The sequence below is a fragment of the Eucyclogobius newberryi genome, unplaced genomic scaffold, assembly GCF_026437365.1.
Source record: "Eucyclogobius newberryi isolate DKJ021-1_F unplaced genomic scaffold, fEucNew1.0.hap1 SCAF_282, whole genome shotgun sequence".
In the NCBI taxonomy this organism is placed as follows: Eukaryota; Metazoa; Chordata; class Actinopteri; order Gobiiformes; family Gobiidae; genus Eucyclogobius; species Eucyclogobius newberryi.
The window spans coordinates 49,515-63,514 of NW_027315926.1; the positions used below are offsets into that span (position 1 = coordinate 49,515).

At 41.4% G+C, this 14,000-nt stretch overlaps 2 protein-coding genes across 2 annotated transcripts; one reads left to right on the forward strand and one right to left on the reverse strand.

Moving 5' to 3' along the window:
- Positions 1–1,177: 1,177 nt before the first annotated feature.
- LOC140373024 (uncharacterized) lies at positions 1,178–4,050 on the reverse strand. The gene is made up of 3 exons (XM_072459849.1): positions 3,989–4,050; positions 2,929–2,957; positions 1,178–2,433 (listed from the first exon to the last, which is right to left on the reverse strand). The coding sequence occupies exons 1-3, from the start codon at positions 4,048–4,050 to the stop codon at positions 1,229–1,231; spliced, it is 1,296 nt and encodes a 431-aa protein (XP_072315950.1). The 3' UTR covers positions 1,178–1,228.
- A 638-nt stretch (positions 4,051–4,688) lies between these two features.
- LOC140373025 (zinc phosphodiesterase ELAC protein 1-like) lies at positions 4,689–13,788 on the forward strand. The gene is made up of 5 exons (XM_072459850.1): positions 4,689–4,943; positions 9,447–9,653; positions 10,582–10,640; positions 10,763–10,973; positions 13,249–13,788. Exons 1-5 carry the CDS (start codon positions 4,787–4,789, stop codon positions 13,725–13,727), a joined length of 1,113 nt encoding a protein of 370 aa, XP_072315951.1. The 5' UTR covers positions 4,689–4,786; the 3' UTR covers positions 13,728–13,788.
- Positions 13,789–14,000: the final 212 nt, after the last annotated feature.

Below are 14,000 nucleotides of genomic sequence, written 5' to 3' on the forward strand. Positions count from 1 at the left end.
TTCCATTCACTCGGAGCACCTTCCTCTCACTGATGGTTATATCTGAAGTAAGGACATGTTGTACTAGAGTAAAAGTACAGTTACACGCCTGAAAAGGTCAAAGCAGAGGTGGATACGGACAAATTACAAATACTTGGTGCTGTAATTGAATAGATTTTTTGAGTAGCTGAACCTGTGAGTAGACTTTTTGGGAGGCAACAATGCTTTTTTTAAGTACATTTTTTAACATGTACTTGTATAATTTGCCCCACTACTGTCTCTGCTTCTTTCTAAACCCACAAACTGACCACAACAACACTGCATGAATACATTTTTAGCCATGTAACAATTTTACTTCAGTACACATTTCCAATACTCTATAATAAGTAAAACAACTGCTGTCAAAATTATAAAAAGAAAGGCAAAGTATTTATAAAAAATGCTTATTGCACTAGCTATTTTAATGCAATTTTAGATCAGTCTTTTATTAGAAAAGGTTTCAAAGGTCGTGATCCGGACATCGTTTTAAACAATCTGGCCGGTAAGAGTCGGTGCTGTTGTGTTTGAAGGTGTAAAACAGCAGCTGTGCATCAGGACACTTATTATATATTAGTAACTCCTACTTCTATGGAGCTACTTCAATATATGGCAAGAATTATACTACATTTACCAAAGAAATTTACTTAATTACAGTAATGCATTTGTAATTTACAGCTGTCTTAGAGCTACAAGATGCTTCTATAACTGATGTAAATAGAGTGTTTGTTTTACCATTTAGTATTATCTTGTCTTACACTGGCTGTTTTTATTTTATTTTATTTTCCCCCTCCATTCCATATTAAGAAATGAGAGGTTCTGTCTATAGGAGTTTTTGTTTAAAAGAGTTTTGTTTATAAGAGTTCTTCTATTAAGAGAGTGTTTTTTTAAACTTCTTATAAGTTTATCTGTTCTTTTCCTCTGTATCTACTGCGTTGCAACAATGACATTCCCCCATGTGTGGACAATAAAGGATTATCTTATCTTATCTTTCTCTGCATTGTGTGTCCTGATCTGCCATATTTTTATTGATAAAAAAAATAATGAAATCGAGCTGATAAAAATGCATAAACAATCGAGTTGCATTTATTCCTTTTGCATCCAAACGCCTCACAAACTCATCCAAGTAACACGTTCTTGCTTTGCTTTTGATGTGACGAAACAAAATGAGTCAATATTTGCATAAGAATAATTTACCCAGTGTCATTTCCCCTCAGCACTTTTTCTTTTTACTTTGTTTCTGTGGTTTGTGTATTCTCTTCACGTGGACCTGTAAATCGCCCTTCACTCTGAACTCTTTGGCGCACGCCGGACACGCGAAAGGCCTTTCCCCCGTGTGGATCGTCATGTGCCGCTTCAGAGAACTCTTCTGCGGGAAATCGCTGCCGCAAACCGAACACTTGAAAGGTCTCTCCCCCGTGTGGATCCTCGTGTGGATCTTCAGATTGCTGCTCTCCGTGTAGCTCTTGGAACAGAAAGGACAGGCGTACGAGCGGTCCTCCGTGCGGGCCCGCGCCTCTTCGTGAGTCCTCATGTGTCGCTTCAGAGAGCACTGGACGTTGAACTGCTTTGCGCAGACTGAGCACTTGTACGGCTTGTCCCCGGTGTGGATGCGAGCGTGCTGTCTTAGAGCGCCGACGACCGTGAAGCCTTTGTCGCACGTGGGGCACTTGAACGGCCTCTCTCCCGTGTGCGTCCTCATGTGCGCTATGAGGTGGCCCTTTTCGGTGAAGTCCTTCTCGCAGACGGAGCATTTGAAAGGTCGCTCGCCCGTGTGAATTCTCATATGGTTCCTCAGACTGCTGTTTAACATGAAACTCTTGGGACAGAACAAACAGCTGAAAGGCCGCTCCCCCGTGTGCGTCCTCATGTGGATTTTGAGCAGATTGTCGGTTGTGTATTCCTTTGCGCAAAGAGAGCATTTGAATGGTTCCTCCCCCGTGTGAGTCCTCGTATGTACTTTCAGTAAATAGTCTGTCGCAAACTCCATGGTACAAAAAGAACATTTGAAAGGTTTCTCGCCCGTGTGAGTCCTCATGTGCGCCTTGAACGTGAGTAAATACGCAAAATCCTTTCCACACACCGAACAGCTGTATGGTCTTTCCCCGGTGTGGACTTTCATGTGGTTCCTGAGATTCCTCTTTTTTTCAAAGCTTTTATCACACACGGGACATTTGAGTGTCTCGGGCTCCGGGTGTTCCTCTAAGCCTCCATCGGTGTCATCTTCGGTCTCGTCTTTCAGGGTTTGGTGAAGGAAAGACGACGGCTCTTCCTCCTCTTCCTCTTCCTCTTCTTCATCCTCATCCTCACCTTCACTCTTTACGCAAACGTGGAGCAGTTCCGGTTTGATTTTGACCTCCTCTGGTTCTTCTTTAATGTGGAGACGGTCCGAACTGGAGTCTTCTGAACTCTGGACACCTGCAGGAGACAGAAAACTCTCTCACAAACAGGATTTTTGCAAAGACGACATATATAAAGAACGTGGCACAAACGACATAAAACAAACATTTATATCAAAAGAGTGGACATAGACTTCTCACACAGCGCAATGACTGTTTTTGTGTGTTTTTTTGGGAGCTATACACTCAAAATTACAATTATTTTAGAGATATACATATTTGAATATAGAGAAAATGTACTTGTATATTTAAAAATGACCTCAAGACAGAAACGTCTCATGACTCATACCATTTCATTTGACAGGATTTTTAACTCTGCACTTGGAGGTGATTGATATTTATTACTCATCATAACATAAATACATTACCAATATTGTACTTCTGACACACACGTACTGGGAGGCATTTAGCAGTTTTCATTTGTAGGGCAGTGCTGTAGTTAAATTTAATATAATTTCAAACAGAATGACAGATAAACTGTTGTACAATCCAGCAAACATCAGGTGCGTCTTACCTTTGCAGTCTTCCAACTCACTGGAGACACTGTAGGAACAACAAAAAGGGTATTTGTACAAGTACAAATTCAACAAAGAAAGCTCTTAAGACCAAATAGTATGTGTATTTGGGAGTAAATTAGTCAAGATAAAAGAAAAATAATTTTAAGATTGTATAAAGTTACTTTGACGTATTCATGATTAAAAAAAAACTTTGATTATTCAGCTTTTTTAATTTTTATTTAAACAGCTAGTCAAAAAATTATAAAAGAATTATAAAGGTTGAAATATGGTCCTTGAACATTCCTAGAGACATAATATGTATGAATTAAGTGTGTTTAAGAGGACATTTTTTTGTGGTCTTTTTTGACATTTATGTCATAATCAAGGATGGCACAATATTACATAATAAACAATAAACAGCACAATTTAACAATTATTCATAATTATTGAGACTGACCAAACAACAGTGAAATCTTTAATGTTCTTTCATTCCTGTGGTCTTATTCCCCCAGTTTGTGACAGGATTTACACAATTTAACTTTCTGAAATACAAATAAAGTTAAATTTGACAAAAACAGCCAGATAAAAATACATATATGTATTTACATTAAAGTCTATTTTTTAGATTATATATAGAAGTCAAAATACTTAAGTTATGCGATTGTTATTACCGTGTTTTGGTTCTTATGACCTGAATAATCACGATTATCGATTAACCAAATAATCTTGACCTCCCTCATAATGTCACCGTTTTTGCTATAAAATACATATTTTAGAAACTAGTGTATGACTCAGTTACGATTAAGATGATTAGAATACTACAGCGATTATCTCTATAATCGACTAGTCCCTGATGGTCGGTTAATTGTTGCACTGACACTTCTCCATTTGTCAAAACACACACACCGAATTTCAAACCAAACGATGGGAGGTCAAATGGACATTGTTTACGCCTTATTTATGATGTTTTTGTCAGATAAAATCCCTGGTAATGGTAAAATGGCGTCTTATTTAAAGGTAGTCCGCTGGGGCATCGCTTCATTCTAGTGTAACGTTACGTAGCGGCTCTAAACCGACCTTTTGTCCCCGTCCCCGTCCTCACACTCTTCCGGTTCATCCTTCAACTTCACTTCAGACATTTTCACTGTGCGATTAAAAGCTTCTGTTTTGGGGGTTCAGAGTTCAGATGGACATTCATGATTTACGCGCCGCCGTCACTGCAATACGGAAGTCACGTGAGCGGTTCCGGAAGGCGGTTTGAGCTGTGGGTGCGCTCGTTTCACGCACCTCGCCAGCGCGTTGTACGTAATCACGCAAGAATACAAACAATGTTGGTTTCTGCGCTTTGTTGGTTTCTGTTTGAGCAGAATGTAGGAGGGACTGGCTGGTCAGGCTCCAGATTAATGTCTCTAGCGCCAATGTCATGAATATAACATCAACGGTTTAGCCTATTTTTAGTTTTGGGGGTTTATAAATGCCAAATATTGTCATTTTGGGGCTCGTGACTTTACCTTGAACAATGTATCTATTCCTTATTTTATTGTTTTGGGCGGCCTTATTTTTTCATTTTTATTTTATTTTTTAAACTTCCGGTTCACTCCGATCCTGTTTCCTGGTGCGGATTCCGTGGCTGCTACAGGCACGTGTAAACATTAGAGGTGTAAACATTAGAGGCGTAAACATTAGAGGGGTAAACATTAGAGGCGTAAACATTAGAGGCGTAAACATTAGAGGCGTAAACATTAGAGGCGTAAACATTAGAGGTTTATACCATGGCTGTATTAGACCGTATTCTACTTCCGCGGTGTAAACATGCTGCGTTGTGCTGCTGAAGCTGGAGGTTTGCATCATCTGAAGATCCCCCTCGCGTGAACCATGAGCCTGGATGTGACGTTCCTGGGCACCGGCTCCGCTTACCCGTCTCCTCACCGCGGGGCCTCGGCGCTGGTGCTGCGGATGGACGGAGAGTGCTGGATGTTTGACTGCGGAGAGGGAACTCAGACCCAGAGCATGAGGAGCCACATCCGAGCCGGTGTGTGAGGACGGACCACTGTAAATGTGTGCTCAAGTTCACTCACGTAGTACAAGTACACTCACGTAGTACAAGTACACTCACGTAGAACAAGTTCACTCACGTAGTACAAGTACACTCACGTAGTACAAGTTCACTCACGTAGTACAAGTACACTCACGTAGTACAAGTACACTCACGTAGTACAAGTACACTCACGTAGTACAAGTTCACTCACGTAGTACAAGTTCACTCACGTAGAACAAGTTCACTCACGTAGTACAAGTTCACTCACGTAGTACAAGTTTACTCACGTAGTACAAGTACACTCACGTAGTACAAGTTCACTCACGTAGTACAAGTTCACTCACGTAGTACAAGTTCACTCACGTAGTACAAGTACACTCACGTAGTACAAGTCACTCACGTAGTACAAGTACACTCACGTAGTACAAGTACACTCACGTAGAACAAGTTCACTCACGTAGAGCAAGTACACTCACGTAGTACAAGTACACTCACGTAGTACAAGAACACTCACGTAGTACAAGTTCACTCACGTAGTACAAGTTCACTCACGTAGTACAAGTACACTCACGTAGTACAAGTTCACTCACGTAGTACAAGTACACTCACGTAGTACAAGTTCACTCACGTAGTACAAGTACACTCACGTAGTACAAGTACACTCACGTAGAACAAGTTCACTCACGTAGTACAAGTACACTCACGTAGTACAAGTTCACTCACGTAGTACAAGTACACTCACGTAGAACAAGTTCACTCACGTAGTACAAGTACACTCACGTAGTACAAGTTCACTCACGTAGTACAAGTTCACTCACGTAGTACAAGTTCACTCACGTAGAACAAGTTCACTCACGTAGTACAAGTTCACTCACGTAGTACAAGTTCACTCACGTAGTACAAGTACACTCACGTAGTACAAGTTCACTCACGTAGTACAAGTTCACTCACGTAGTACAAGTACACTCACGTAGTACAAGTCACTCACGTAGTACAAGTACACTCACGTAGTACAAGTACACTCACGTAGAACAAGTTCACTCACGTAGAGCAAGTACACTCACGTAGTACAAGTACACTCACGTAGTACAAGAACACTCACGTAGTACAAGTTCACTCACGTAGTACAAGTACACTCACGTAGTACAAGTACACTCACGTAGTACAAGTACACTCACGTAGAGCAAGTACACTCACGTAGTACAAGTTCACTCACGTAGTACAAGTTCACTCACGTAGTACAAGTTCACTCGCGTAGTACAAGTTCACTCGCGTAGAACAAGTACACTCACGTAGTACAAGTACACTCACGTAGAACAAGTTCACTCACGTAGTACAAGTTCACTCACGTAGTACAAGTTCACTCACGTAGTACAAGTACACTCACGTAGTACAAGTACACTCACGTAGAACAAGTACACTCACGTAGTACAAGTTCACTCACGTAGTACAAGTTCACTCACGTAGTACAAGTTCACTCACGTAGTACAAGTACACTCACGTAGTACAAGTTCACTCACGTAGTACAAGTACACTCACGTAGAACAAGTACACTCACGTAGTACAAGTTCACTCACGTAGTACAAGTACACTCACGTAGTACAAGTTCACTCACGTAGTACAAGTTCACTCACGTAGTACAAGTTCACTCACGTAGTACAAGTACACTCACGTAGTACAAGTTCACTCACGTAGTACAAGTACACTCACGTAGTACAAGTTTACTCACGTAGAACAAGTTCACTCACGTAGTACAAGTTCACTCACGTAGTACAAGTACACTCACGTAGTGCAAGTTCACTCACGTAGAGCAAGTACACTCACGTAGTACAAGTTCACTCACGTAGTACAAGTTCACTCACGTAGTACAAGTACACTCACGTAGTACAAGTACACTCACGTAGAACAAGTTCACTCACGTAGAGCAAGTACACTCACGTAGTACAAGTACACTCACGTAGTACAAGTACACTCAAGTAGTACAAGTTCACTCACGTAGTGCAAGTACACTCACGTAGTGCAAGTACACTCACGTAGTACAAGTTCACTCACGTAGTACAAGTTCACTCACGTAGTACAAGTTCACTCACGTAGTACAAGTACACTCACGTAGTACAAGTTCACTCACGTAGTACAAGTACACTCACGTAGTACAAGTACACTCACGTAGAGCAAGTACACTCACGTAGTGCAAGTACACTCACGTAGAACAAGTTCACTCACGTAGTACAAGTACACTCACGTAGAACAAGTTCACTCACGTAGAGCAAGTACACTCACGTAGTACAAGTTCACTCACGTAGTACAAGTACACTCACGTAGTACAAGTTCACTCACGTAGAACAAGTTCACTCACGTAGTACAAGTTCACTCACGTAGTACAAGTTCACTCACGTAGAACAAGTACACTCACGTAGAGCAAGTACACTCACGTAGTACAAGTTTACTCACGTAGTACAAGTACAGGTACAAGAACATTGTACTAAAGTAAAGATCAAAAGTGCACAATGCAATTTTAAGCACCAATATTTTGTACAAAACTTTAACATTTTGATCTGTTATGTGTGTCTGGATTAGAACATTGATTGTTGTAAGATAAGATAAGATAAGATAAGATATTCCTTTATTGTCCCACATGGGGAAATTTCATTGGTGCAACGCAGGTAGATCCAGAGGTAGATCCAGAAGAACAGATCACTTATAGGAAGTCTGAAAAACACTTTCAGTAGAAGATCTCCTATAAATAAATAAAAACTCCCATAGACAAATAAATAAATAAATACATAAATACCATTGCATGTGATCACGACAGTAATTGCACATGAATATGTGTCACGACAGCACATAGATTGCACATGAATTTCATAGTAATTGCACATGAATTGCACATGAATTTCAACAGCAATTGCACATATGACAGAATTGCACATCAGTATTAGGTTAGGTCAGTATTGCGAGTGTTCAGTACTATCAGTGTTTGTTATAAAGTCTGACAGCAGCAGGAAGGAAAGACCTGCGAAACCTTTCCTTCACACATCGAGGGTGGATCAGTCTCTCACTGAAGCTGAATCTAGCCAGGACCCTCCTGTCCCCCACCTCCTGCACCGAGTCCAGAGCACAGCCCAGGATGGAGCTGGACTTCTTGATGACTCTGTCCAGCCTCTTCCTCTCCCTCTCTGTGATGCTGCTGCTCCAGCAGGCCACACCGTACAGGAGGGCTGATGCCACCACAGAGTCATAGAATGTCTTCAGGAGTGGCCCTGTCACTCCAAAAGACCTGAGTCTCCTCAGGAGGTAGAGCCGACTCTGGCTCTTCCTGTACAGTGCGTCCGTGTTATGAGTCCAGTCCAGTTTGTGGTTCAGATGAACACCCAGGTACTTGTATGAGTCACTCTCTCAATGTCCCGTCCCTGGATGTTCACTGGTGAGGGGGCAGTGGGGTGGCGTCTGCGGAAATCCACCACCATCTCCTTGGTCTTCCCCGCGTTGATGAGGAGGTGGTTCCACTGACACCAGTCCACAAAGTCCTGCGCGAGTCCCCTGTACTCCGCATCATCGTCGTCCGTGATGAGTCTGATGATGGCAGAGTCGTCAGAGAACTTCTGCAGGACACAGCTGTCCGTGTCATGTCTGAAGTCTGCAGTGTAAAGGGTGAAGAGAAAGGGCGCGAGGACAGTGCCCTGGGGCGCCCCCACACTGCAGGTCCAAGTGTCAGACACACAGTTCCGGGCTCTCACAAACTGGGGTCGGTCTGTGAGGTAGTCCAGGATCCACTCTGCCAGGTCATACTCCACATCAGCCGTCTCCAGCTTGTCCCTCAGGAGCAGCGGCTGGATGGTGTTGAAGGCGCTGGAAAGATCGAAGAACAGAATCCTCACAGAGCTGCCAGGCTTTTCCAGGTGAGAGAGAGAGAGCGGTGCAGCAGGGAGATGACGGCGTCCTCCACTCCGATGCCAGACCGATATAGGATATTGTGTAGGATTTATATTTATTATAATAACTAATTATTATTTATTTTAGGTTTAGGAAAGAAGAAGTCTTGAACTGAACCCACAGGATTTTTAAATGTAACTAATTACAATAACATGCTAGAATTATACTCAATTATTGCACATACAGGTTAAACAGCTACAAAATTCCAATCAAATGAGTAATTTCCAGGGTTTAATACAAATAAAATGTAGCCTCTCTAAATTGTATTTGAGCTTCACTAAAAGTATAAGCTGTGGTATGTAAGTATGTAATAACTCTTTAAACTCTGAATTTTGTCTGTTTAATCACATTAAATACGCAAATAATGTAAAATACACTTGTAAATGTCTTTTTAGGTTCTGATATGACTTAAAAGTGGTTTTCATTTGCCAAATCACCCTTTAATTGTTCATATTTTGTGAACAATAAACAAACTTGATCATTGCAGTTGTTGACACATTTGTACTCGAGGAGGTGAAGTGTATTTTTTGTAACGTTTTAAATCCACTTGTGTTGTCTTCCCAGGCAAGATCTCGAAGGTGTTCATCTCTCATCTCCATGGAGACCACGTGTTTGGGCTGCCTGGTCTGCTGTGCACCGTGAGCCTGAACACGCCCCCTGACTCCCCACAGAGGCCCCGCTGTGTGGACATCTACGGGCCCCGGGGCCTCAGGCACTTCCTCAGGGTGACGCTGGGTCTGACCGCATCACAGCTGCTCTTCCCTTACGCAGGTGACAATACTGTGCAGTACCACCGTGTTCTTAAATAAAGGTTATCTCAATGGGGCGGTTGGGGCCATCATATCACTGCTGAGATATTGTGATAAACATGATGTCAAATTTGGACAGGGACAGGGCCGAAATAAAAGTGTGGTGATTCAGGCAAACGTGTTGTGTCTTATACGTTCATTAATCTGAAACAAAAAGCAAAAAAATATTTGTTTTTTCAGTAAACTTAATATTGCAATTACTGAAACTAAGGATTCCATCTATATTTATTTACCGTATTTTCTGGACTATAAGTCGCTCCGGGGTATAAGTGGCACCAGCCAAAAAATGCATAATAAAGAAGAAAAAAACATATATAAGTCGCACTGGAGTATAAGTCGCATTTTTGGGGAAATGTATTTGATCAAATCCAAGACCAAGAACAGACATTTCATCTTGAAATGTCATTTAAAATAATAACAGATGAGAGAACATGGTGAATAGGTGTACGTATGCTAACGCTAACACCTTCAGCTACATGAGGCACAGACAGAACTGTGGTAAGTGTCTGGTATGTTAACGTAACATATGAACAGTTATTCAGATAACTATAGCATAAAGAACATGCTAACAAGTTTACCAAAGCATCAGTTTTACCCCAAATCACTAAATCCATTGAATTCTTCTTCCTCTGTGTCACTTCTAAACAACTCCACAAACTCAACACAAAGTACAGATTCTTCTTCTGCGTCGCTTAGAGCCTAGAGCGCCCTCTTGTTGTTGTCAACATGTGAAATGCGGTTGCCAGTGTGAAAATAACAAAAAACATTATATTATAATGTGTTAATAATATCATAAGTCGCTCTGGAGTATAAGGCCAAAACTAAGAAAAAAGGTGCGATTTATGATCCGGAAAATACGGTAATTCCCCACTGACTCCACCTTCTTCTAGTCCATGAACTGGAGCCCACGTCTGACCAGTGTCCCGAGGAAGGTCAGCTCAGCAGGGAGGTATGTATGCCACACTTTTCACAAAAATGATAATAATGCATTTCCTTTTGCGATGCTTTTCATGCACAAATGAACAAAACGTCCAGTAAAACTTCACTTACACTTCATTGTGTTGTTTTGAGGTGACGGCGGCGCACGGGGCTCTTCACCCTCAGGAGCAGGAGGGCCGCAGCATTGCCCTGGACCCCGGCTCTGACAGTTACCTGCTGTTTGAGGACGATCGCTTTGAGGTCAGGGCCTTCAGGCTGTTCCACCGAGTTCCGTCCTTTGGCTTCTGCGTTCAGGAGAAGGATCGACCTGGGAGACTCAAGACGGAGCTGCTCAAGGAACTAGGTACATATTTATTCACTAAGCAACAAAAGATCCTGCTTATATTTCTATCAAATATTCATATAATAAGGGTTTAAAGACACATGCTGTTTATCAGTTTGATATGCACAAATAATTAAATATTTTGGTGAACTGGACACATACGACTAAACTATACGTCCAAACTAATCAAACCAATCAAAACAGAGGCAGTGTGACATTTAAGACAAACCTCAAACATTGACTCAGGATGAACCAGGTCTGTAATCACTGATTCTCAAGTGTATGTATATTGTTGTCACGTGTATTGTATTGTGCACAGTGTTGTGTGTTCTTCTTGTCCTGACCTGCCTCAGACTACAGACTGAGAGTAGCCAGTAGGCGAATTCTGGCATATTTTTACATTGTATGTTCATTAATATACACCGTCCCTGTATCTTGTCATGTTTACCCTTATCTTCAAAACCAAAATAGCAGAATATTATAAAACAATCTAATGTTGTCAAAACTTACAGACGTGGGGCAGAAGATGCACTATTAATATTACACTAATATATTAATTTTGGTCTAAAATATGTTATGTTTTATGTGACGCAATTTGTTTTTATATTTATGCCTTTTACTATTCATGGGTCCCAAGTGACGTCACACACTTGTTGCTACTGCCACCTTGAGGCCGAAATCTGCATTTTGCACTGCGAGCTGAGCCAACCAAAAGTCTCAAAACTGAATGTAATAACTGTGGTCAGGAGGGACCAGTGGACTTGCAGAAATCACTCCAGACTGAGGCTGAGCTGTTTGTTTCAGATCGTTAGCAGCTGGCTAATGCTAGTTTACATATTATTGCACGGTTATGCTAATAAACGTGAGGCTACTTACAGACAGTTTGAATTAACCTAATTTCCAACTGTCCTGGTGTTATATTATAGGACCAGACACAAAGTCCGTGCTCTTGAAAGCTTTGTCTGTAGATAAGGATCAAAGCAAAGCCCTTCTGGAAGTATCAACTTTTTAATTTCAATGTTATGCTCTGTTTTTCATGACTAACAGCAGAGATGCCACACATATGGTTCAACATGGCATGACAACAAATAAGTCACGTGACTGAAACCCATGGATACATACTAGAGCTGGGTTTCGATTCAAATTTCAACAATCGATTCGATTCCGATTTTTACGTTTCAAAATCGTTTTTTTCCGATTTTCTCAGATTCCATCCTATTCGATCCGATTTCGATCTGATTTCCGATTCGATCCGATTCGATCCGGGGGTTAATGTTATTCAAAATGAAAAATGTATTTGAACTGTTTCCTTCACTTCATGACTGTGTAGAGAAGCAACATATTAAAACTAGTATTATATCAATATTAAACAGCAAATCTTACAAGTATTGGTAGTTACTGATGGCTGGAAGACTGATGAAAAGGTTAAGGGTCAATCTACCTTCAAGAAAGATAATCCAGGACAATAAATGGAGGACATCATTGAGGTGACTACGTCTGCAACAGTGGATTCTACTGGGACACTAACCAGTGCATTATTATTATGCTTGAAAATAATTAAGAATTCACCCAAAAGCGGTTGCTACCAAAAGCATTTTTATTTTAAAACTGCTCACACACTGCCAGTACTGAAACTGGAAGTATAAAATGTAAACGTTGAGCATTTTTGAAAGAAAAAAAAAAAAAAAGAAATATATATATATATATATATATATATATATATATATTACTTTTTAAGATAAGAAAAAATGTTAAATAAAAAAAATAAATAATAATCAGTCATTAATATGCGAATCAATTAAAAATCAGAAAATTGATTTTTTCAACCCAGCTCTAATACATACTATGCTCAGTAAATGCATTTGCACTTGTCAGGTTTTTCACTTGGTCGTCCACTTCGTGCTTATGTCCAAGAAGATGTTGCTTTTTATTGCTGAAAAAATATGTTGAGAAACATGCATTATTACGTGAGTGGGATCACCTCTCCACAGATCTGACCTTACTTGGTCTGCTGGTTTCATCCGCTTATCTCCGTGGAGACGAGCCTGGGGCAAACCCTCAACCGCAGTGTACCTTTAAAGAATATTAGTGAAAATAACAAAACATCTGGCCAGTTTGATGAATTATGAGTATTAATTTGGTCGGGACAGTGCAATGTTACTGGAAGGAGACGAGGTATGCAAATGTAAATAAATGAATAATAATAGATAAATACAACAGAAAATTGACAGTGACCTTTAGACGTAGAGTTAATATATAAAGTGCGTGTGTTACATCACCTGCATTCATCCACCAGGTGTGAAGCCAGGCCCTCTGTACGGCCGCCTGAAGTCCGGAGAGACCCTGACCCTCGACTCCGGGCGCGTGCTGACCCCGGGGGAGGTCCTGGAGGAGGACATCCCGGGCAGGAAGGTGTGCGTGCTGGGCGACTGCAGCTCCGTCCTGGGCCGGGCCCATGTGCGACTGTGCGCCGGGGCGGACATTCTGGTTCACGAGGCCACGCTGGGAGACGAGCAGCAGGAGAAGGCGGCGGAGCACGGACACAGCACCCCAAAGACGGCAGCGGCGGTGGCCTGGGAGTGTCACGTGCGCAAACTGGTGCTGTATCATTTCAGCCAGAGGTACAAGCCCGTCACACTGCAGAAGGACGGGGACGGGGACGACGTGCGAGAGCTGAAGGGACAAGCTGAAGAAGCGCTACAGGGCACCGGCATCGAAGTTGTGTTAGCAGAGGACTTTCTCACGCTTTCTATTCCACTGAAAAGGACCAGGTAGCAACATGCATGTCCATTTACTGTATACATCAGACATTAGGGCTGCAACTGACAATTATTCTAGTTTGATCAGTCGACTAGTCATACCATTTTATTTATATTGTAGATTGCAATTATTAAAAAAGTATTTTAACCAATAATGTGGTGACGGAAAGAGAATATTTCTGAATAAAGTGTACGGTTGATTGAAATCCAGAAATAGTTATTCTTTGTTGATACTTTTTTTGATATTCTTTGTTGTTACGTTAAGTCTTTTGGCATGTGTTTCCAAATC

Coding starts and splice junctions, on each gene's coding strand:
- LOC140373024 (XM_072459849.1), bottom strand. CDS start 4,050: ATGTCTGAAGTGAAGTTGAAGGATGAACCGGAAGAGTGTGAGGACGGG. Junction 2,958..3,988: donor GACGGGGACGGGGACAAAAG/GTCGGTTTAGAG, acceptor TTGTTCCTACAG/TGTCTCCAGTGAGTTGGAAG. Junction 2,434..2,928: donor TGAGTTGGAAGACTGCAAAG/GTAAGACGCACC, acceptor TGTCTCCTGCAG/GTGTCCAGAGTTCAGAAGAC.
- LOC140373025 (XM_072459850.1), top strand. CDS start 4,787: ATGAGCCTGGATGTGACGTTCCTGGGCACCGGCTCCGCTTACCCGTCT. Junction 4,944..9,446: donor GAGGAGCCACATCCGAGCCG/GTGTGTGAGGAC, acceptor TTGTCTTCCCAG/GCAAGATCTCGAAGGTGTTC. Junction 9,654..10,581: donor GCTGCTCTTCCCTTACGCAG/GTGACAATACTG, acceptor ACCTTCTTCTAG/TCCATGAACTGGAGCCCACG.